Source organism: Pongo pygmaeus, chromosome 2 (assembly GCF_028885625.2).
Source record: "Pongo pygmaeus isolate AG05252 chromosome 2, NHGRI_mPonPyg2-v2.0_pri, whole genome shotgun sequence".
Lineage (NCBI taxonomy): Eukaryota > Metazoa > Chordata > Mammalia > Primates > Hominidae > Pongo > Pongo pygmaeus.
In genome coordinates, this window is record NC_085930.1 from 100,732,672 (window position 1) to 100,756,462 (window position 23,791).

At 53.1% G+C, this 23,791-nt stretch overlaps 1 protein-coding gene across 1 annotated transcript; it reads right to left on the bottom strand.

The window, feature by feature from the left end:
• Positions 1–2,652: 2,652 nt before the first annotated feature.
• On the bottom strand, positions 2,653–17,014 carry ITIH1 (inter-alpha-trypsin inhibitor heavy chain 1). Its single transcript, XM_054483895.2, has 22 exons — positions 16,853–17,014; positions 16,578–16,598; positions 16,082–16,248; positions 15,542–15,646; positions 14,994–15,156; positions 14,211–14,324; positions 12,667–12,792; positions 12,465–12,581; positions 11,607–11,775; positions 11,393–11,518; positions 10,258–10,439; positions 9,499–9,684; positions 8,297–8,436; positions 7,636–7,790; positions 7,533–7,547; positions 7,123–7,143; positions 6,669–6,749; positions 6,384–6,497; positions 4,869–5,070; positions 3,798–3,970; positions 3,090–3,201; positions 2,653–2,936 (listed from the first exon to the last, which is right to left on the bottom strand). The coding sequence occupies exons 1-22, from the start codon at positions 16,967–16,969 to the stop codon at positions 2,807–2,809; spliced, it is 2,736 nt and encodes a 911-aa protein (XP_054339870.1). The 5' UTR covers positions 16,970–17,014; the 3' UTR covers positions 2,653–2,806.
• Between the last annotated feature and the right edge of the window lie 6,777 nt (positions 17,015–23,791).

The window sequence follows — 23,791 nt, forward strand, 5'->3', positions numbered from 1 at the left end:
GCAGCGGGGGTGGGGGGAGTGGAGGCAGGAAGGGCCTCTGGGAAGCTGGGCATGGGTGGAATGACGGGTCCCTCGATGTGTCTGTCTGAAGAAGGCCTGGTGGGTCTTGCCAACAGTGTTGGGGCTTCATTCCTGAGAGACCGGGGGACTCGGAAGAGGCCCCCAGGAAAGGAGAAGCTGTGTGCCAGCAAACGGACCCTGGGACTCCCTGGCGTGGATGATGGAGATGGGGTGTGGAGTTGCATTTAGAGCAAAGGGCATCTCAGCATTGTTGCCTCTTATCCCTACCACTGGGACAGCCTCTCTCTGGCCTCCTGGATTGCAGCCCCTCCCTTCTTGAGGCAGCCAGGGCATGAAACTAGACTGTCACCTGCAAGCTGGGACCTCCACAGCGGAGGCCCTTGCTCACTACCCCTCTATGGCCCCCAAAGCCCCAGGGAAAGGACACGCGACGATCCCAGAAGCCCAGCTCTCTCTGTGGTCTGACCCCAGCTTGTTTTTCTGAGCTTACTCTCTTGCACCAGCACACCCTTCCCTTCTGCACATGTCACGTCTTTCATCTCTCTGCCAGTCCCAGTGCCTCCCCTCCAGGACCCTTCCCTGGCCATCCCCTAGAGGACTATGGGACATCCCTGCTCCAAGCCTCAAGCCCCCTGAGGGCCTGCTTTGTCATGACCTTATGTTGAGGTCGATGTGCTCAGGTCTGCCTGCCCCCCCTGCACCCAGAGCTCCTGGGGGCTGGACCATGTCATGTTTCCCTCTGTGCTTCCAGGGCCCAGCCAGGGACTTGGCTGCCCTCAGCCTTTTGGGGAGTCATTGCCCTAAAAGTCTGTAGTGAGGCTGGGCTCCAGCTTCCAGGACAACAGGAGCTTTAGAGGCAGGACCTGGTCTCAGTGGGGACATCCTGAGCCACCTCAGGACCCTGCCAGCCTAGCCCCTTCAGGGCAGCTGTTGCACGCCCACCATACCCATGGCTTCTCTGAGCCAAGCTGACCCTGTGACCCTCCCACTGGGCAGCCCACTACTGAATGGAGTAGACAAGGACGGCTGGGTCCAGGACAGCTAACTTATGGGGAGTTCAGCGGCCTCAGCTGAAAGCTCTGGTGCTGACTGAGAGATGTGCAGAGAGAATTGTTGGGAGCAGAGGAACCAAGAAGGCAGAAGGCAGATGCCATGGGGCAGCGGAAGCCCTGAGGAGGGTGTGGTCTAATGGCTGGAAGAGGTGGCAGCCACAGAGCAATGACGGAGAGTTGCCAAATCAGCCAGGCACTATGGCTCTTGCCTGTAATCCCAGCTGTTTGGGAGGCTGAGGCTGGAGGATCACCTGGGCCAGGAGTTCGAGGCTGCAGTGAGTGCTGTGTTCGTGCCACTGCGCTCCAGCCCCGGTGACAGGGCAAGACCCCCGTCTCAAAAAAAAAAAAAAATTGAAAAGAGAGAGTTTCCAAGCCAGTGAAATGATGGCCAAGCGGCAGATGCTGCCTGTGCTTGGTGTCTGGCTGGGCGGTGCCTGTTTCCCTCAGGCCTCCTGAACCCTTACACCAACTTCACTGGCAGCAGGCACCAAGCTTGGGCCTGATGGAAGCCAAACCCAGCAGGTGCTGGCGCCTGGGTGTGGAGAGAAGACCCCTCAGAGCTGCCATGGCCTCATTTCCTGGCTCCTGGGATGTTTTTAGTCCTGTGGCTGCTGGCACTGGGTGGCTGGCGCTGTTGCCCAATGGCTCCTCCTCACGGACCTGCAGCCTCCTGCAGAGCTTCTCCTGTCCTCTCTCATCTGGACCACTGCCCCATCCTCAAGTGCCTGGAGTTTGGGGAGAGGGACAACTCGAAATAGGGATTCTGGAGCTGCTCAAGCGGCCTCAAGGGATGGCTGGGGACTTGGAGGAACCAGAGTCGTCAGGCAGACTTTATAATTAGATGGAATCTAAGAGATCTTTGGGTTCACCCCCTTTCCATTCTATGGGAGAGGGAGATGAAGACCCCATTGGGCATTGCCAAGGGTGACCCCGACAGCTGGCAGCTCACAGCTCTTCCTGGAGAACCCCAGGATACCTGGGAAGGTGGGCTGGCTGCCCCACAGCCTGCCGCTAGGGGCTCTGTGTTCATAGGGCCTGGGGCAGCCTTTGAGCTCAGCATTGGTGTTATTGATCCAGACCCTCAAAACCAGTCCTTGTTTTATCTGGTCCCCTGTGAGCCTCATTTGTAGTGGAAACTGGACAGAAACTAGCAAGAAAAAGCAGAAAGCCTCTGGAAAGCAGTGAGTGGAGGCCCGTGCGCATTCACACACTGAGCTCTCTAAAGTGTGGCTCACCTCCCTGCACCCGTGATGTTGCGTTTTGACTGGGCCCCAAGGCCAAGCCAAGGGAGGGGACCCTGATGGGGTAATTCTAGGCATTCACATGAGGAAATGGTAGGGTGCCACTCCTGGCCCCCTGAAATCACAGCTTCTGGGCAGGGACCATCTCTGCCTTTGGAAAATACCAGCCTGGCTGTCAGACGTTACAAACCCTCGGCAGGGAAATGGTGTGAGCTTTCTTCCCAGCCTCTGACCTGCTTCTTCTGTCCCTGGGTCTGCTGTAACCCCTAAGTCCATCTGAGGGGCAGCATCTTGGGCTGCCTCCCTGCCATCCTCCCTCCCCAAAATCAGCCAGCTCGGGGTAGACACGGCCTCTCTTTAATGGAAGGCATGAGGTGCTTTGACACAAGGAACCAGCTTAGTCAAGGAGGTGCAGCCTCAGCAGCAGGTCAGGATGTCGTCCTCCTCCTCTGCCTTGGCCCCCGGGGAGGACACGCGTGCTGGCCAGAGGGCTCAGAAGATGTCGGAGACGATATAGTCAGTGTAGGCACCATCGATGAGTCCAGCCCCATTGTTGTGAATGAACCAGCAGGACACCTTGGCCCCATGCCGCGGGTCCTTGCTGTAGTCTTTTTGCAAACCCCTGTGCAGAGACAAGTCAGCTGGGGTCACCCTTCGGACCAGTAGGGCAGCACCTCCCCAGGAAGCTCACCCCACCCATGTGACACATGGAGGAAGACCCGGAAGAACTGCAAAGTGGCCAAGGACAGACATGCTGGGCAAGCAGCCCGCCCACCTGGTGACCGTGAGCTGGCGGTTCCTCACCACCATTGTGGCATCTGGCTTTGTGGGGTCAGAACCTGGGCGGATGTCAGACACTTCAAAACCGATGGGGTGGAAAAATTGCCCTAGAAAGGCACATCGGAGACAGCGGTTACCGTCTCGGGGACTTGCTCCTGCCCTGCACTCAGCAGGTGCTCACTGCGGGGTTAGAGCATTGCTGGACCGCTTTTTTTCCAGGGCTTGACTGTTTCTGCTAACAGTCCCAGCACGAAAAGCTACCTTTGGTTCACTTGCTATAGAGAAGTAGATACATTTCTAGGTGGTCCTACCTCCTGTCTTTTAAAACGGGATCTGTCTGGGGAGAGAGGTTTGAGGGGCAGGTGCCCAAAGAGAGCAGTGTCTATAGAAAGGCCACACAGGAGCAGTGTGGTCAGTGACCCACCCTACTCACAAGGTCCCTGGGAACCCTCTGGGCCTTTCTTTTTGCGATCAGACCTCTGCCCCTCACTTGCTCCCAGGCTCACTTAAGCGTTTGTTTCACTGTGTGTTTGCTCACAGCCTCACCAAGACAGCCCCTCAGACAGCTCTGCTCCTTGGAGGCCACACTGGAGGTGGGCCTGTCCTGGTGCCCAGCTATAGAGCTGACCGGTGGCCCCAGGTCCCACATGTCCTCTGGCTTCAACACCCTGCCCCACAGCCCTGCCAGCCTGGCCAGCCATACCCAGCAGCCCATGCGTCCGGGCTGACATCCGATGACTGTCCAGCACATAGAAGCCCAGGAAGTCCTGCTGGACCGAACTCCCCTTCCACACTCGGTGCAAAACAACCTCAAAGGTGCCGCCGTCATCCACGGACACCACCAGGTTCCTCTTCTTGTTGATGGTCACCACCACCCTGCAGAGCCAGGTGGCCGAGAGGGCAGGTGCGGCTGCACTGCATCCCTCTCCATTCAGCTGCCCTTGTCATCTGGGACCCAACCCTTATAACCACGCCCCTACCCCATGGCTTTCATCCCCAGATGGCCGGCTGTTACCTGTTCCGTACCCCTTCCCACATGTTGCTGTTGTGCGTGGGGCCCTTGCAATGTGCCAGGCCCTGTGCTAAGCCCTCTATGCAAACTGCATCATTCAGTTCTCACTCCGAGCCTGTGAAGTCCAAGGCTCAGAGAGGTTAAGTAACTTGCCCAAGGTGGCACAGCGGGTGAGCAGTGGAGCCAGGACTTGGACTTCAGGCTGTCCAATATCAGAGTCCGTGTTCTGGGACTCCCACTCATCACCTGTGAGCTCCACAGCAGACGCTCCCCACCTCTTCCTATAGCTCTGCTGCCCAGCATTGCTCTGGTGCTCAGCAGAGTTTGTTGAATGAATGAATGAATGAACGAATTAGTAAAGGAAGGAAAAATCATGAGACAATGCAGACTAAGACATGCCAAATGAGAAGCCCAGAGAAATCTGGAGTTCAGCAGAGGAAGAGAGCAGGAGGGCTGAAGGGAAGAGGTGGCCTCTTTGCTGGGCCTGGGAGGATGAGCTGGCTTTGTTTGGTAGAGACAGGGGTGGCATTCAGAGCTAAGGTGCAGTGGGAGCACAGTTGCCACGCAGCCGGGCCAAGAGGACATATCCAGGAACCAAGGGAAATGGAGGGCTGGGTGGGCCATGGAGTCTGACATGTTTGCACAGGCCACATGGGCGTCACCCACAGACACGGCTCAGGGACGAGGGCCCTGCAGACTCAGCAGAGTCCTGGGCCCAGGCCACACCTCCCCCTGCTTCTTGCCCAGGCCCTGGCAGGTTACCCGTCCTGCCGCAGCACAGCTTGGTCCCTCCAGGAAAACACAGGCCCACCAGAGCCGGGGTTCAGGGTAATGTGCTGAGGAGTCACTTCCAACTGAAAGTCCGTGGCAGGGTTTGTGATTCCCAGCCGCCCGAGGTACGTGCCATCATGCTGCCCAGGGCTCCTGGCCTTGTTGCCAATGAGCTGCCCATTCACTGAGAAGCCTGCAATGGGGCAAGAGGGCATCCGGGTTGGGAAGGGGCCTGCCTGCCTTTGCTCAGCAGGATCATGCCTCCTTCCTAAGAGGCCCCTACGCCCTGCCTGTGCCACTCCGTCTTTGAGAGTCTCCTGCCTCGGGGTCTCCAGGTCTGGTCCTGCACACAGCACCACCTCCCCTTCCTCTCCACCCCTCCTGCCATGCCAGATATCCCATACTCAGCTCTCAGTTCTGGGTCCTAACGGAGGTCATGGACCCCGAGGACAGGACCCAGCCTGCTCCTTCTCTGTGGCCCCAGCCCCTCACACAGGGACAGGCTCCCACAGTGCTGGAAATGCATTGTGGGACCTCTTCACAGAGGTCTCCGCTGACCTGGACAGCCACAAAGCCCCGTCCCCACCCTCACTCTGCCAACCCAGCACGTCTCATGCTCTGAAATGATCATCTCAGAGTGTGTTCACCTGTTTGTATTCCCCTTCCCTAAACTCCATGAAAGCAGGGACTATCTTGGCTCCCACTGCATTCCCAGTCCCTCGCTGGTGCACAACAAACACTTGCAGATGGACTAACTGGACAGGCAGGGAGGGAGGGAGACTGGAGGGAGCAGGGGTGAGAGAAGGAGAGGGAGCTGTTCCCCATCACCAAGGCACTGCTGGGAGAGAGATGCTCTGCTCAGCCATGCTTCATGGGGAAGGTGGGGGCAGGACCATGACATATTTGCAGGACCTAGTATGAAATAAAAAGGAAGGGCCCCTTGTTTAAAAAGTGTTAAGGGTTTCAAGGCAGCAATGGAAGAGCATTAAACTGGCTGGGCATGGTGGCTCACGCCTGTAATCCCAGCACTTTGGGAGGCCGAGGTGGGCGGATCACCTGAGGTCAGGAGTTTGAGACCAGCCAGGCCAACATGGTGAAACCCCATCTCTGCTAAAAATACAAAAATAAGCCAGTCATGGTGGCATGCACGTGTAGTCCCAGCCAGTTGGGAGGCTGAGGCAGGAGAATCACTTGAACCCGGGAGACAGAGGTTGCAGTGAGCTGAGATAACACCACTGTACTCCAGCCTGGGCAACAGAGCAAGACTCTGTCTCAGAAAAAAAAAAAAAGTCCCTGTGTGCCTACCCCAGTCACATGCTGATGAAGCTGGCCCTGTGTAGGTGCAGCCAGGAGGATGGGGTGGGAAGGCAGCGGGCAGAGCCCAGCCAGGTGGATGGTGCCTAGGCAGAGGGCAGTGAGGGCCTTGGCCATAGTCCTGTTCGTGGCTGAATGTTGAGGGCAGAGGAGCCCTGGCCGTGTCTGGCAGAGGCGTGATGCCTGCCATACCTGTGTTGGGGTCCTGTACCAGGCTCAGGATAACACCAGGCTCCTCATTGATGTTGAAGCACAGGGTGTCCTCTTTCTGGGGCACGTGGATGATGAAGTGAGGATCCGTGTCCACTGGGGGCACAGCATGGAATTCGTTAGATTGGACATCGGGCAGATGGGGCTGGCCAGGGGCTGGGGTTCAGCTAGGCAGTTCCCAGAGAGAGACAGAGAGAGAGAGAGAGAGACAGCCAGGCAGGGTGGGTCCCAAACAGAGGTGTCCCTCAGACCCTTCCAAGGACTCACCGCCGGTCACTCGGTCTGGCAGCCGCTGGGTATTGGAGCTGGAATGGGTAGGAGAAGGCTGCAAGGCTGACAGCATGAACGCTGATGGGAGGGGGAGTGGCATTTAGAAGCGGGGCAGCCAGGCCTTCCCTGGAGCTGCTGATCCCTCTGATGACTCTTTCCTCACTGGTGGGGCTGGCCTGAGGCCACCAAGCAGGGATGTCCACTCAACATCACATGCCCTTGATTGGCTCTCGGGACACGGGGACAGAAGCTTGGCCTGGCATGTTTAGCTGGCCCCCTCTCTGTCTCCTCCCTCAGGGACCTCAGGCTGGGGAGGCCAGGCTGTTCAGGGGTCTGTTCTAAAGAGTCCCAGTGACAAGCAGTGAAGACAGCTAGAACGGAGGAAGAAAGCCAACGGGGTGATAATCAAGGAAGGGCAGAGATGTGAATGGCCAGGATGGCTGCCACTTACTCCTTCTGGGTCCCAGCATCTCTGTAGAAGACAAGGACATATTATAGAAGACAGTGTCACCCATGGTGCCCCACACGAAAGGCATGCAGCTCTGTCCACAATAGGCCTGGGCCCAACCCTCCCTCTGGGGGTCTCAGCCCTCCTCTGGGGTCCTGCCTCCTCACAGACATATGCTCACACCAAGAGGGGACCAGTGGAGGCTGCTGGGGGTTCAGCCTGCACAAAAGCTCACAAAGCGCAGCAGGGAGTTCATGGTGATGTGGAGAAGGGCGGCTCAGGGGACGGAAGAACGGGAAGGAGTGGAGTCAGGGAAGAAGGGGGATGGGGAGCTGCGAGCCTGGGGCCGGAGCACCTGCCACCTGCCCAGCTACCGAAGCCCAGAACTGAAACTAATGCAATTTAAAACTCACCCAAAGGCGGAGAATCTGGAAGGGAGGGAAAGAGAAAATAATTAAAGCCGCAGAGGTTTTTGGCCCATGGCCTCCCCTCTCTGTAGACCCCTGCAGCCTATACCCTCTGAGGGCTTGTCGATGGTGGGCTTCAAGCCGTCCTGGTCTGCCATGCCCCTGATGCTCATGGAGGTCAGCGGGGTCACAAACCCATAGTCCAGCGACATCCGCAGGGCCTGGGATGACAGGTTGGCCCTCTCCTCCCCGTCCACCTTCATCCTGCATTCAAGACAGAGGCTGGCTCCAAGCCCCGACTTGCATGGCCCTCATCCTTTCACCTATCCATTCACTCATTCATTCATTCATTCATTCATTCATTCGACACATAAGTATCAAGCCCCCATGGTGTCCTGTGCAGTGGCTACGTCCTCAGGGGCCTCCAGGTTTAATGATCTCTTACAGAGATCACTTGGAGATTTGGTGGGGTTGAGGGGCATGCCTCAGAGATACGCAGAGATGTTAACAGCTGTGAGATCCGGGTCAAGAGGTCTAACCTCGCTGAGCCTCTGTGTGCTGAGTGTGGGTAAATAGCAGGCTGCTTTGTGCCCTGTTGGGCCTGCCCGGACTGTTGACTGACTGGTTGATATTAACTCAGTGAGCAAAGCAGAAGAAGAAAGTAAATCTGACCTACTTGCCCCAGAACCACCCCTCCTCTGCTCACCTCCAAGGCGTGGGGGGACTCTGGGGTGGGCAGTGCCCACCCAGGGCAGCTGCAGGCATCCTACCGCTTGGCCAGCAGCTCCTGGATGGTGAGGTAGGCCCAGAGGCGCTCTACGTGGTTCTCCAGCATGTGGCCACGCTCTCGGAGCAGTTTCTTCATCTCCTCCTCATCCACTAGGCAGGTTGTACTGAACTCTTGTCCCTCCTGAGAGTTGAGGTACAGAGAGGGGTGGTGCACCATGATGAGCACGGCCCCTGGCTGGTGCTCGGGGCTCTGAGGGGCCCGTTTCATCTGGTATCTGCAGCTTCGTCCTCAGCATCACCTGCTTCCCTGAGCCTGTTCGCCTCATCCTATTCGTTGATTCTTGCCAAGCACCCTCTGCGAGCCAGGCTTGGCCTGGACCCTAGGGATCCCATGGAATGGGAGAACCAGGCCCTGCCTTGTGGAGTTTCTCTGGGGGAGGCCAATAAGCACCCAGCTGTTTCCACTATGACCCACTCCAAATGCCCACCAAGTTCTAGGTGGGCTGCACCATTCAACTTGCCACGGCACACAAATGTGCCTCCTCCATCCAGCTACATTAACCGGGGCACCACTTCCCAAAGGCATCCTATGCACCAGCTGCCTATGGGTATTATATGGATTATTCCATTTACTCCACACAATGCTTTGGTGCAGTATGGCACAGAAAAGGAAACTGAGGCCTAGAGAACTGGACCCCTTGCCCAAGGATGCCCAGCTGGTCAGGATGGACCCAAGGTCCAGCTCAACTCTCCTTACTCAAAGCCTGAGTTCTGAATCTTCGACCACACTTAGGGCATTGTCTGCGTCCTGGAGGGCAGGGTCCAGGTCTCACATGCCTGTCCCCACCACACACAGGTGCACATACACGCATGCACTACACCATGGCACAAAGCCTGGCACACAGTAGGTGTTCAGGAAATGGTTATCAAATGAGAAGGGAGAGGTTGGTCTCTTGCTCTCTTGCACCTTAGGATGAATGATGCGAAAAATAACAATTGGTCACTGGGGGCCAAGGGACTGCAACTGATCAAGGCCATATTGGCCCCATTCCAGCCAATCCAGCCCCCAGGATGCCTGTGTGGAGGGATGTTCAGGCCTGGGGTGTATGTGGCATGGTGGGGATGAGGGTACTACTCTGGGGAAAGAGAGGCCTCTGGGGGTTGGCAGGAATGGGGAACAGTGTGGGTTTGGAGCCTCTAGGGTGCTGCCTGGCCTCTCCACCCTCCATGGCCCACCATTTACCCCATGGGCCTGCACATCAGCCTTGAAGCTGCTCTGTTTGTTGTCAGCAATGCGCCCGGCCACCACAATCTCTGAGCCTTCGTAGTACTGTTTATGGCGGTTCTGGGTCAGGGCCAAGACAGCATCCTGGGGGTACTGCAAATCCACATCCACCAGCAGGGGTTTGGCTACCTGGCTGTAGAAACCCTGCAGGGATAGAGGTTGCAGCCTTAGAGCTGAGTACCCTGGGCCCCTAATGGGAAGCCTGCCCACAAAATGGAGTGTTGGGAATTCCCAAGTTAGAGAAGGAATCTGAGGGTCCGAGAGGTCAAGTAGCTGGCTCGAGGTCATGCTGCTGATTTTTTTTTTTTTTTTTTTTTTTTGAGACGGAGTCTCACCGTGTTGCCCAGGCTGGAGTGCAGTGGCACACTCTCAGCTCATTGCAACCTCCACCTCCTGGGCTCAAGCGATTCTCCTGCCTCAGCCTCCCAGGTAGCTGAGATTACGGACACCCACCACCACACCCGGCTAATTTTTGTATCTTTAGTAGAGACGGGGTTTCACCATGTTGGCCAGGCTGGTCTCAAACTCCCGATCCACCCACCTTGGCCTCCCAAAGTGCTGGGATTACAGGCTTGAGCCACCATGCCTGGCCCATGCAGCTGATTTGAACTCTATGCCAGAGCTTTATCTGCTCCTCTAGGCTGATGGGCAAACGGCCACCAAGGCTGGGCTCCCTATGGCATGCCATTGGAGGTACAGGGGGTTGTGAGGGGAGACCTGCAGCTGCTGGGTGGCGTCACGGTCCTCGTAGATTCTCTGGGCCCGTCCGTTGTTCTCCATGGACATGACCTCCAGAAAGTTAAAGTCCACATTGTGGCCGAAACCCAGGTTGTAGAGCGGGAACCTGCCCCGGATGGCGTTGCGGACATTCTTGAGGATTTGGGAACGGTCCGTCACCCCTGCAGCCACACACCTGGGTAGTGACGGGATGCTGGCCCACAGGCATGTGGGGCATGAGGGGGCTCTGGGGAACACTCCCTGGGGCTCAAGCCTTCCATCTCAGAGCATCTCCAGGCTCCTGGGCATCCTGAGGCATCGTGTCCTCCTGGCTCTCCTGGGAGACTGCAGCAGCTACCAACAGCTCCTCACAGACCCCGCCCATCTAGGTGGGTCCATCACCAGCAGGTCTGATTCTGCTCAAAACTCTGCCATGGCTCCTTTGCCATGGACTGCGAGACCCTGCTGACCTTCCCACCCTTGTTTCACCCCATTCTGCACATGCCCACAGGTCCCGGGCAGGCCCTGCCAGTGCACACACCCTTTTTATGACTTAAGCTGCCTCTCTGCCTGGGATCCCTTCCTGCCACTCTCTCCTTTTTCTAGACTGAGCTCAGGAGTCACCTCCTCAGGAGGCCTTCCCGGACATCCCCCTGGGTCAGGTGTCCTTTGTCTATGGTTCCACAGCCCCAAGCACCCTGTTCTTTCAGGGCCCTAGGTATCTACTCCCAGATCTGCTTCCCCCAGTAGGTCCTGGGCTCTTTGAGGGCAGAGATATGTCTTGTTCCCTTGGTATTTCAGTCCCTAGCCCCTTGCTTAGCATACAGTAGGTGATAAATAAATAGTTCATTAAACTGTAAACAGAAGCATGGAATACTGCCCATCTTCCAGGGACTCGTACAGATCTGTGTCATTTAGAAACATCTCCAATTTCTCAACTCACAGGACAGAGGTACACCATGGAGCTCCCGCAGACTTTGTGGTCTGAACTGTGTTTTTAGACCAGTGCTTGACTTTGCCCTGAGCTTTTCTGCCCCCTGATGGCATCTCCAATGGTTGGGTTTCCAACTTCAGCTTGCATGTCTCGGGTGACAAGGAGATCACCACCTCCCAAGGCAGCCCCCAAGGTGCTTACCCTCTGTGGGATCGCCATCTGTCAACATGATGAGAATAGAGGCATGGTTGCTGAGTTCTGGGAGGCTTTCCTGAACTTGGTTCAAGATCTCAATTCCCTGGAGCAAACCTCCGTTCAGGTTTGTGGCTGCAAAGAAGAGGAAGCAGACCAGTGTATGCCCTCATTCTGAGGGGACAGAGGTGACATCAAGGTTGCCTGAGACCCCCACCCTTACCCTCATCCAGGGAAAAGCCCCGCACAAAGTCTTGAGCCGCTTGTAGGTTGGCCTCAGATGCTTGCACCAGCGAGCCCTTCCACGATTGTACTCGAGTCCCAAAAAGAACCAGGTCAAAGTAGTCCCCTGGCTGCATGTCCCCCAGAATTTTAAGGAGTGCCTCCTTGGTCTGCAAGGACAGAACAGTCAGTAGACAGACAGGGCCCCAGGGTGGCCCCAGGACAGCACCTTCCAACTCCAGATACCCGTTTCAGAGATCCACAGGGTGGGCAAGCAGGAGGAGATAGGACAACCAGGTGGCCCTGAGACAGGAGCATACTGCCGGGCCTTGGGGTGGAGAAGGCAAAGGAACCCACCATGGGGAAAAGAAATAATCAGGAGTTCGGGAGGGGCAAGATTAAGAGAAAGGACCCCAGGAGCTGTGCTTCTAGAATACTCCTTGTCCAGCCATGTCTACACTGCACCATGGACAGGGCACTCCAAACCCTGTGGGCGGAGAGCTATTCCCTGCTATAAGATGCCTCCCCACGGACCACCGTAATTACCCCCGGCACTTGTAGTGCACAAGTTTCCTCTTCTAAGCACTTCCCCCAGGAGGTAACTCCATGACCCTGCAGACACCATTGTCATTCCTATTTTTTGCCATTGAGGAGAGGTGAATGCACTTCCTCACGACTGCACAGTGAGGAAGCGATGCTGATTCCAGAGATACTAACCACTGGGATTTCCTGTGAAATCACCCTGCCTCTGACCAGGAGGATAAATCCCAAACCAGACTCTGGCAGCAAAACTGGCATGTGGTGAGTGATGGGGCTGTGGAAGCTTCTGCTGTGTGAGCTATTTCAAGCTGCAGCCTACCTGCTTCACTTTCTGGCCTCTCATGGAGCCACTGATGTCAATCACAAAAACCACGTTCTTGTTCATGTTTGTCAGGTTTTGGGGGGCGAAGAAGTGGGCAAAGTGGTTATTGGCCACCTGAAATAGAGGAGAATGAGTGAGGCCACTCTCACAGCACCCGTTGCCCATCCTCTGGGTGCTGAGCCAGAAGCTCAGGGCTCACCAGGAGGTCGCAGATCTTGTCTCGACTGACATCGTAGGTCACCTTGAAATGCCCGTTCAGTAAGGATGTAGAGCATGTGGGGCAGGACTGCTGCTGGCTCACAGTGGGACGGAACAGCACATGACCCTGGAACCATCGAGAGTGTGAGCCATTACTGGTTTGTGTAACCACAAACAGGATGTTTGCAAAGACAACATAAGAAGGCATGCGTGTGTGTGTGTGTGTGTGTGTGTGTGTTTGCACAAACAGAGAAACGAGTTCGGTGGGCCACTCACTCACCTAGCTGCTGAGAGCACACACCTGTGGGTGGTGGGAGAGATGACCCATTCCCTTGCTTATACGCTTCTGAATCATTGGGATTTTCTACAATGAACATCATCACTTTGGGTATATAAATAATAACAAAATAATAGCAATGTGATACATCTGTCAACTCAAACTGTTGAGTGAAAAAGCAGCACTACAATACTGTGGTGGGAAATAAAAGCTGCCCAGGTTGACAAAGAACAGAGACTGGAAGGAAGGGTCCAGAATGGAAGCTGAGGTCTGGTTGGAGTTGGTGATGTACTTGGGGAAGCTAGTGATGGTTTTTATTCAATACTTTCTATATTCCTGGACTTCATACATTTTTCTATAAAGAAATTTTTGTTTGTTATAAAGGTAAGATAAGCTCATCAAAAAGAAGCAGAAGCAAAAGGAAGAAGAAGCAGCAGAAAAGAAGAAAGAAGAAGAAGAAGAAGAGGAGAAGGAGGAGGAGGAAGAGGAGAGAAAGGATGGAAGATAAAATAGAACCTTGAAAAATTATTGGGAAGACAAGACCCATCCCTTTGTTCCCCCACAGAAAGCAAGTATGTTTGCTAACACTCTTGAGGTGTCATATTTAGTTTAAAAGGAAACCCCTCTAAACTGTAAGAAGTACTTCTTTTAAATGAATTGTGGTGCAGGCTCTACGTAAGTGGGAACTAAAGGATTTGTTCCCGGCTCGGGTTGGGGGCAAGTCAGGAAGCAGGGCATTGCCCATCCATACACCACACTCCTCCAGGAACCTGGGGTGGGGGTGAGCCAGGGGCTTCTGGGATTCCTGCAAATAGTGGCAAGCGACAAGTCGTTGGGTAGGCCAAAGGTCTTTCCAAACTTATGTTTCCAAGAAACCTGAAGCTTGGAGTCCTAACCACACCAGCATATGAGGTTTACTTATGTGCTGGATATTTCCCTGAATGCTCTCCCATGGGCGTGAGGGAGGCAAAGAGGGCACTGAGGCTCAAGCAAGCCAGCAACTCACCCTGGACCATGCAGCCTGTGTGTGGTGGAGCTGGAGCTGGCTCCTTCCCCACCTCAGCATGCAGGCTTTTGCTAAATTGCTCTGAGAACCAGGATTGCTGAGTTCTCCTAGGCACCAATCACGTGACACCAGCTTCTCTCATCCTGAGGGCAGACCACAGCCCCTGCCTGGTTTCTGGGCTAAGGCTGGACATTCCATAAGGGATGGGAAGGCTGAGAAGTTCCCAAAGGGCCCACCACCACCCCCTTGCTATCCCATGTACCTTTTTTCCTGAGAAGGACTTCTTGATAGTTTGGGCTGCCAGTTCCTTGGGCAGGAAAGAGGCCTGGGCATCCAGCTTGCTGATCCCCTGGGGCTCGAAGATGTCCACATCGATCTGCATCATTGAAGCAAATTATTTTTTTTAAAAAAGATGGGATCTTGCTTTGTTGCCCAGGCTGGCCTCAAACTCCTGGGCTCAAGCCGTCCTCCTGCCTCAGCCTCCCACGTAGCTGGGATTACAGGCTCACACCACACTGAAGCAAATTCTCTACCAAGGCTCCCACTCACCAAGTCTCAGCCAAGAGCCAGCATGTGTCCTGGCCACCTACTGTGTGCAGCACCCACCCAGCCCTGATCACAGGGCCTGGCACTCAGTAGGCACTCCAAAAATACTGACCAAATGAAGGTGTACATGCCTGCATCCCTCAACTCAGCCACCACTTAGGTGCCAGCAATAATTCCAGGCCCTCAGGCTGCGCGGGACTTTCTAGTTTACAAAATTACCTGGACATTCAGTACTTCTTGTGATCCCTGTGGTGGTCCTGGGACCCACAGAAACCCCCCATTTAGCAGATAAGCAAACTGAAGCTCAGAGATAAAAAGGAAGTTAGAGAGTTCAGGGAGTTCCCTGCCCAAGAAGAGTGCATCAGAGCTCACCCTGAGGGGTTAGTCCCCATCCCTGTGTTCTCAGGCCTGGGTGACGCATGGTGGGTGCTCAACCAGTGTTGGGAGCCATGGTGACGGAGAGAGGGACAGGAGCCCTGCCCCGGGACCTGTGATCTACCTCAAAATGATGCACCAGCTGCTTGGGCTTGACTTTGATGGCAATTTCATACTGCATATGGTTTCTCTTCAGCACTTCCTCGTAAGTCAGCTGAAACGTGACCTTGCTCTGGGGATTGACGGTGAGGTGGATGGTGAATTGCTCCATAGTTCTCCCCGAGGCCCTGGATGTGCCACCAGAGGCAACAGCAGACAGACAGAGGGTAAATGACATGTGGGTCCTTGTTACCTAACATGTGGCCCTCAGAATTTATTTCTCTTAGATGAGTGTTGCTCCCAGGTTTCCTTGGACCTCACAGATGTGTCAGCTGGCTGGTCAGGGTCAGGGCCCAAGATGGGGGGGCCCACTTCTCCCAGTGGCAGATCTGGGAAAAGGGCAACTGCACAGCAGCCTATTCAGTGCACTGTGCTGGCATCTGGGTTTGGGCAGTTTGCTTACCCTTCCATCATCCTGGGCTGTTCTCCACTAGAGCCACCTTGCAGCCATCAGATCTGTCCTGGCTGGGGAGGGCAGCCCTAGAGATGAGACCAGCAGGGCCCAGAACTCACCTGACAAGGCCAGCATTCTCTCCTGAGATAGCTGCTTTCCGGTACTGCTTCCATGCAGTCACCTTGTCCTTTATGTCTCCGATAAATGCGTTTCCATCTGCCGTACTGCAGGGAGGGAAGGACACCCTCAGGAAAGATGAGCCTCCTGACCACACAGGTCCTGAGAGGGCCTGTCCATGTGAGCCCTTGGATAAGGACATCTCCTGACCAGCCTTCCACTGCCCATGGTGGAACTCAGGGGTCCATGGGCAATGAGGTGAGCAGCCCAGGTCAGAGGCCAGCAAGAAGCCTCAAACTCTGGCCTTGGCTCCTTGGGTTCTAGCCTGAAACATGCTGTCATGGGCCCCAGTTTGCCTCCAAGATGGGAGCCAAGCACAGACCTGAAGGGCTTCTTCCTCCCCTCAAAGCCAGGGCTGGTCTGTGGCCCTTCTAGAATGAGGAGATGCTCTGTGTTATCTGGCCACTCTGATCCTTGTTCTTAAGCCAAGACTAGTAAGCAGCATCCCTGGGAGAGGGCATGGGAGTTGGGCAGGCACGCACATGGCAAAGTCACTGATGAATGCTGTCTTGGGGATTTCCACGTTGAAGGCTACTTCCCTGGCCTCATTGGCGGTGTTGACCACTTGGCTGGTGACAACATAGTGGGCGAAGCGAGAGGTGACTTTGCAGTTGACTTTCAAACTCCGGATGAACACGCCATCGACAGCCTAAAGTGAGACATGAAGGAGCTGTGGCCTGAGACAGGGCCTCTGTCAGCGAGGGACTTCCTGTGGTACGGGGGCTTGGCACTCAGCTCCAGTGCATGGTGCCCAGATGCCAGAAGAACAGACCAGACCTCCCAGGAAGACCCCTACTCTCTGGCTAAGACTGTGCTGTGGGGCATGAGGTGAGATGAGAACAAGTCCCCATTTCTAGGACCCTGGAGAGTACCCCCTGCCTATGGCCCTGATAGAGGGGTCCACCCCTGACGGGTTGGGGAAAGCAAGCCTGTAAAAAGGGCTCTGTCACAGACCCCTTTGCCAGGACTCTTACTCACGGTGTCCACAGCCTGTCGCTTCTGCAAAACAAAATCAGGGTCAAGTGTGAGAGGGAAACTCAGAGGACCACCAGCCTGCCAGTTCAGGGATGGCAGTGGAACACAGCTGTGTCCTGTGCCCCTTAGCTTTACCTCCTTGGTGCTGCTGGGAGGTCACCTCTCCACTTGGAAGTGGTGGAGGTGACCCTGGCCCCTGGAGTGGGGGTCTTGTGTCCCGCCCGGGGCCTTATCTAGTTTCAGCTGCCTATTTCTGCCCTGTGGGCTTAGCCACATACCTCGCTGCTCTTGGACCTGCCTGTAGCCGAGCCCAGGGCAGGCATGGCCTGCAGGACAAGGAGAGATACCAGGTACATGCACGACAGCAGCCCCCGAGGCCCCATGCCACCGTCCATGCTCTAAGACTCCCGCTGCCCTGTCACCTCAGTCAGACCAGTAATCAATACAGTGCTGGATAAACATGGATTAAACATTAGACAAGGTGCAGGCAAATATTAATGACAAAAACCGCAATGACTTTTGCATCAACCTAACACATTTTGAGGAATCAAAATTTGGCAGCGGAAGCTTTTTGCCTTGCAAGGGGGGGGGTTCCCAGCTCTGGGTGGTGTAAACTACTGATGGGGCTCCAGACCATGTCCCTCTGTGTAGAACTGCGCTTAGCCTATGTGAACTGTGAGGATCCCCGGATGGCTCATTTCATCTTCGGGCTGGCACAGGGCAGCACCAGTGACACGGTGACATGTGGCAAGAAGCAACAGTTAAAAATGGATTTCTAAACTTCATTAGGCTTTACTTTTTTTTTTTTTTTGAGATGGAGTTTTGGTCTTGAGTGCTAGAGTGCAATGGCAGGATCTTGGCTCACTGCAACCTCCACCTCCTGGGTTCAAGCGATTCTCCTGCCTCAGCCTCCCGAGTAGCTGGGATTACAGGTGCACACCACCATGCCCAGCTAATTTTTGTATTTTTAGTAAAGACAGGGTTTCATCACATTGGCCACGCTGGTCTCGATCTCCTGACCTCAGGTGATCTGCCCGCCTCAGCCTCCCAAAGTGCTGGGATTACAGGAGTGAGCCACTGGGCCCGGCCAGGCTTTACTTTCAAAATTCTTTTTTTTTTTTTTTAAGACAGGATCTCCCTCTGTCGCACAGGCTGGAGTACAGTGGTGCGATCTTGGCTCACTGCAGCCTCGACCTCCCGGACTCAACTGATCTTCCCACCTCAGCCTTCTGAGTAACTGGAACCACAGGAATGTGGCACCACACCCAGCTGATTATTTTTATTTTTTGTTGAAACAGGGTTTCAGTCGGGCGAGGTGGCTCATGCCTGTAATCTCAGCACTTTGGGAGGCTGAGGGAGGCAGATCACTTGAGGCCAGAAGTTCCAGCCCAGCCTGGGCAACACGATGAAACCCCATCTCTACCAAAAATACAAAAATTAGCCAGGCATGGTGTCATGCGTCTGTGGTTCCAGCTACTCAGGAGGCTGAGGCAGGAGAATAGCTTGAGCCTGGGAAGTGGTGGTTGCAGTGAGGTGAGATTGTGCCACTGCACTCTAGCCTGGGTGACAGAGCGAGACTGTCTCCAAAAAGAAAGAAAGAAAAGAAAAGAAAAAGAGAGAGAGAGAAAGAAAGAAAAGAAAGAAAGAAGAAAGAAAGAAAGAAAGAAAGAAAGAAAGAAAGAAAGAAAGAAAGAAAGAAAGAGAGAAAGAAAAGAAAAAGAAAGGAAGGAAGGAAGGGAGGGAAACAGGGTCCCACTTTGTTGCCCAGACTGTTTCAAAATTCTTTCAGCATCAACACACTTTTCAGTCATGCTTTGGCCAGGGAGGCAGACACGGTGGCTTAGAAGTGTGTGACATCCAGCCATGCTGGTGATTCTCACAGTGCTAACCTGGTATTAGCTCTGTCAGAGACAGTCTGGATGGTCGGGGTGAAGCATGATGGGAGATCCATGCTTTAGGCCAGTTGCTTCACCTCTCTGGAGGTTCTTACCCAGATCTAGAAAGAACAGAAGTGAGCTTCCTCATTCCTGCACCTGGGCAGGGAGACCTGGCAGATAAAGGGGAGCTGAAGATGAATGACGTGTTTTCATAATCGAGGACTCATTTGTGTCATGCATTCCTCTAAACCTTTTATTGTCTAATTTTATCCTCGCAACATTCCTGGGACACTGGCCCCATACCAAGAGACAGAACAGGGATTCAAACCAGGTCTCTCAGGCTCTGAAGCCCAAACCCATCATGTAATGACAGAGAAGCAGACTTGAAGATCCTAAAGACAAGAGTTCCCAGAGACCCATCTTGCACCTGCAGTTTCTTATTTTTTTATGGCCAAACCCACCCTGTTCCCCAAAAACCACAGCATACTGGGCAGACAGGGCCCCTGGCCAGTCCAGTCTGTGACCTGGGCTGGGATGTGCTGGCTGCTGTGACCCTGATAAGAGGAGGGGGCCCAGAGCCCTCACTGATCTCTGTTTGCTTGTCCTGGACTTTGTCTCACAGAGCAGCTTCTGGGAAGAGTTTATTGTCCTTAGGCCAGGGTCACCTTCTGGCCTGTCTTCTGGCCTTTGTGGAAGAGAAGCTGGATCGACATGACACTGTACATTTGAAGTTCTGCTTATTTCCTGCACCAGTATCAACCGAGTCCTGCAGTGTGTTGGGCACAATGCCAGGCACTGGGATGCCACCATACAGAAACTTGGGTGCCCTGCTGTGTTCAGTGGGCTGATGTCAGGGGAAAAGGGAATCAGACAAGTCAAAGGGAGCCCACTGAATCCTAAGGAGTGATGAGAAGCTGAAGAGATAGAAATTTGGAGGGGCAGAGGCTCATCTCCTGCAGGGATTAAGAGAAGGTTCCTGGATGAGGTGCCTGGAAAAAAGAGCAGTGCTTGGAAAGGGGAAGGTGGGAAGGGAGGGAGATAAAAGCAGATGGGCAGGTGGGACGTATGGTGTGGGAAGGTGGAGGTGTCTGGGATGGGAGCAGGAACTGATGAAGAGGGTGGGGAAGGTGGCTGGGAAGGGGGTTGGGACCAGCTGGCCCAGGGGTCTGAAAGTGATTAGCCTTTTGGTTGGAGATACTTAAGACATTTTGAGCAAGGGTGTGATGAGTTCAAGACTGGGCTGTTGAGAGATGGCTAGCACCATGCCTAGTCCATGTAAAGTGCTAGAAGCATGTTTGCACAGGGGGAGGGTGGACAGGAGATGGGGAGAGCTAACTATGACCTGTGCCTGTCATGCTTCTTAGCATCGTGTCCGAATTCATTTACTGCTCACAACTCCCCGCAACAGACAGATATTATTGTTAATATTATCCTCATGGTACAGAGAAAGAGAAGTTGGCCCACCATATGCATGTGGGAAGTGGGTGCCAGGGTGGACAGAAAGCAGCTATGGTTGCTGAGGATTGAGAATGGGGAGGGTAGCTGCACTGCTGGTGCTGGTGGGACAGCACATGGGCCCAGATCTGCTCTGAGTTCCACCCACACACAGCCAACTGTCTGCTTGATGTGCCCACAGCCCCTCCATCTGGTATGTCCAAACTGAACTCCTGACCTTTGTCTCCTCCTCCCCACACCCCGTTACTAAGCCAGATCTTCCCCCTGTTGTCCACTCCAGTCAAGGCCACCGCCATCCAGTTGGCCATCCAAGCCAGAAGGCTGGGTGGCATCCTGGGTGCCTCAGTCTCCTTGACCACCTACCCCACCTCCCACCCTCTGAATATCCCTCTAATCCATTAACTTCTCTCCCCATCCCCTGTCACCACCTAGTTCAAGCCGCCCTCATCCCTCATTTAGACGGCTCATCTCCTTCTTCTGCTCTGCTCCAGGCAGCAGCCAGAGTCACCATTTAGAAAGGTCAGTCTGTTGCAGGCCTTTCCCTATCTCACACACCCTATCCTGAGTGGTATGGTCCCTGCTGACCCCTCTATGTCACCTAGCCCATGGCCCCTCTGAGTCTCTCAGCTTCAACTGCAGAGACTTCTTTTAGATCCAGGTAGGCAGGTGCTTCGCCACTCATTCATTCAGCAACCGGTAATTCCTTCATTTACACCTGCTGGGTTTAGGGTGTTGAAGCAGATAGGCCTGGCCTCATCCTCAGGGAGTTCACGCTGAGGTGTGGAGGTAAAGTCACAAAATGAGTCCATTGGGTCTTAGCACATGTTGCTCCTCTGCCTGAAAAAGTTTTTGTTTAAACTTCCACTCTTCCTGGTCCATGTGTTCTCATTGTTCAATTCCCATCTATGAGTGAGAACATGCGGTGTTTGGTTTTTTGTCCTTGCGATAGTTTACTGAGAATGATGATTGCTGTGGGGTGGGGGGAGGGGGGAGGGATAGCATTAGGAGATATACCTAATGCTAAATGACGAGTTAATGGGTGCAGCACACCAGCATGGCACATGTATTCATATGTAACTAACCTGCACATTGTGCACATGTACCCTAAAATTTAAAGTATAATAAAAAAAAAACACACAAAAAACTTCCACTCATGCGGTGCTTGCTTGGGGCAACCTCTCCTGGATGGCCAGGCTGGGCCTGGCGGCTTTTCTGAACAGTACTGACCTCAGTTGGCAAGGGTAGCTTGTTAGTATGCATAGCCGTCTCCCCCTTCGACAGGGGCTTACCTGTGAGGCAAGCCCCACAGGGGCAGGCCCTTGTCTGTCTTGTTCATAGTTGTCCTCCAGGGCCAGGCTAGTAGACCCTTGCTAAATGTCTATAGAATGAATGATAGGTTTTTTGTTTTTTTGTTTTTTTTTTTTAGAAGGAGTATCACTCTGTCGCCCAGGCTGGAGTGCAGTGACACAATCTCGGCTCAATGCAATCTCCGCCTCCCAGGTTCACGTGATTCTCATGCCTCGGCCTCCTGAGTAGCTGGGATTACAGGAGCAGTGTGCCACAATTTTTTATTGCGGTAAAATATACAAAACATAAAATTTATTATTTAACCATAAGTACATTCATGTTTTGCAGCCATCACCACCATCCACCTCCAGGACTTTTTCATTTTCCCCAGCTAAAACTCTGCACCCATTAAACACCAACCACCAATTCCCTCCTCTCCCCAACAACTGGCAACCACCATTCTATTTTCTGAATCTATGATTTTGACTACTACAGGTACCTCACATAAGTGAAATCATACTTTTGTCCTCTTGTGACTGCCTTATTTTGTTTAGCATAATGTCCTCAGGGGTCATCCATGTTGTAGCATGTCAGAACATCCTTCCTTTTTAAAAATTTATTTATTTTGAGACAGGGTCTCACTCTGTCACTCAGGCTGGAGTGCAGTGGCAGGATCATGGCTCACTGCAGCCTCAACCTCTGGGGCTCAACTGATTCTCCCACTTCAGCCTCCCAGGTAGCTGGGACTACAGGCATGCGCCACCACACCCAGCTAATTTTGAAAATTTTTTGTAGAGAAGGGGGTCTCACTGTGTTGCGAAGGCTGGTCTCAAGTGATCCTCCCACCTTGGCCTCTCAAAGTGCTGGGATTAGGTGTGAGTCATAGTGTGCAGCCTCTAGAGCACTAACTTTAAAAAGCTAACAATTACAAATCCTTCCTCTGTCCCTCTGAGATATATACCTATGTATTTCCTACAACCTAGGAATGTCTTTCTCAAGGACCTGAAATCCATTCCTTTGAAATGTAATCATCATAAAGGTAGAGCTCATGTCTCCCAGTCTATGTGGGAGAAGAGAATCCTAACTTCCCTAATTGCCAGGTAGCAGACACAGTTGGCCTAATCACATTTACGCTAACCACTCCTTTTAATTTTTCACTTCCCAGAATCTAAGTGAGCCCCTGCATGCTCCCCTGCCTACTCCCTTATTCTTCCTTTGGAATGCCCAGTCACCCCTGCGCAAATGGAATGGAGTTCAGCTGTTTCCCCTACTGTCAGTAGTTACTGAATAAAATCTATTTTCATCATTTTAATGCCTGGCTTTGTTTATCTTTAATAATATCATTAACTAGAGTTCAATCTTTATTTATGGTTCTTTTTGTTTGGTTTTCTAGTGAAGATGAAATTGCTTTGAGTAAAATGTGCAAATACTAAATGTACCATTAGATAATTTTGACAAATTCATACATCCAAATCTCCTATCAAGATATAGATCAAGGATGAGGAGAAATTTGAACCCCTGTGGATTGCTAATGGGAATGTAAAATGGTTCAGTTTGCTGTAAAAAATGGTGTGGTGGTTTCTCAATACATTAAACTAGAATTAGCATATGATCCAGCAATTTCACTTCTGAGTGTATGCCCAAATGAATTAAAAAGAAAGCAGGGACTCAAACAGATATTCGTACACCCATGTTCATAGCCGAATTACTCACAATAGCCAAAAGATGGAAGCTATCCGTGTCCATGACTGCATGAATAGATAAACAAATTGTGGTATATACATATAATGGAATATTATTTGGCCATAAAAAGGAAAGAGGCCAGGCACGATGGCGCACACCTGTAATAACGGCATTTTGGGAGGCCAACGTGGGTGAATTGCTTGAGCCCAGGAGTTCAAGACCGGTCTGGGGAACATAGTGAGACCCTGTCTCTGAAAAAAAATAAAATAGGATTAGCCAGGCATGGAGGTGTGTGCCTGTAGTTGGGAGGATGGCTTGAGCCCAGGAGGTCTAGGCAGCAGTGAGCACCATTGCACCACTGCACTCCAACCTGGGTGACAGGGCGAGACCCTGTCTCAAAAAAAAAAAAAAAAAAAAAAAAAGGAAGCACTCTGGGAAAGGGAGGCTTTGGCTGGAACAAATGGTGAATTCTTTTGGCACCCCTGAGCTTTCTTGGGCAGGCATTTTAAAGGAGCCTAGGTCTACCTAGAGATCCGCCCTTAGGCTGTTAACTTAGTATGATGCCATGTTAGAGTTTAGTCAAGTCTCTCAGTGCAGTGGTTAGGGTAGTCGTTAAATGCTGAGGAGTCTTTGTAGTTCTCAATTAGCAGGCGAAAGTTTTTAGGGATGAAAGGTACTGATATCTCCAATTTACTTTGAATGTATCAAAAAATAGGATGGATTGCTGGATGCAGAGACGGCATGTGATAAAGCGGATACAGCAAATGTTACTGGTAGAGAGTCTGTCACCCAATCATTAGAACATGAGCCCCAGGAGGGCAGGGACTTTGTTGGCCTGGCACATAGGCGGTCAATAAATATTTGCAGAATCAACGAACAATACTTGTAACGGGCTTAGGACAAACGTGCCCAAAA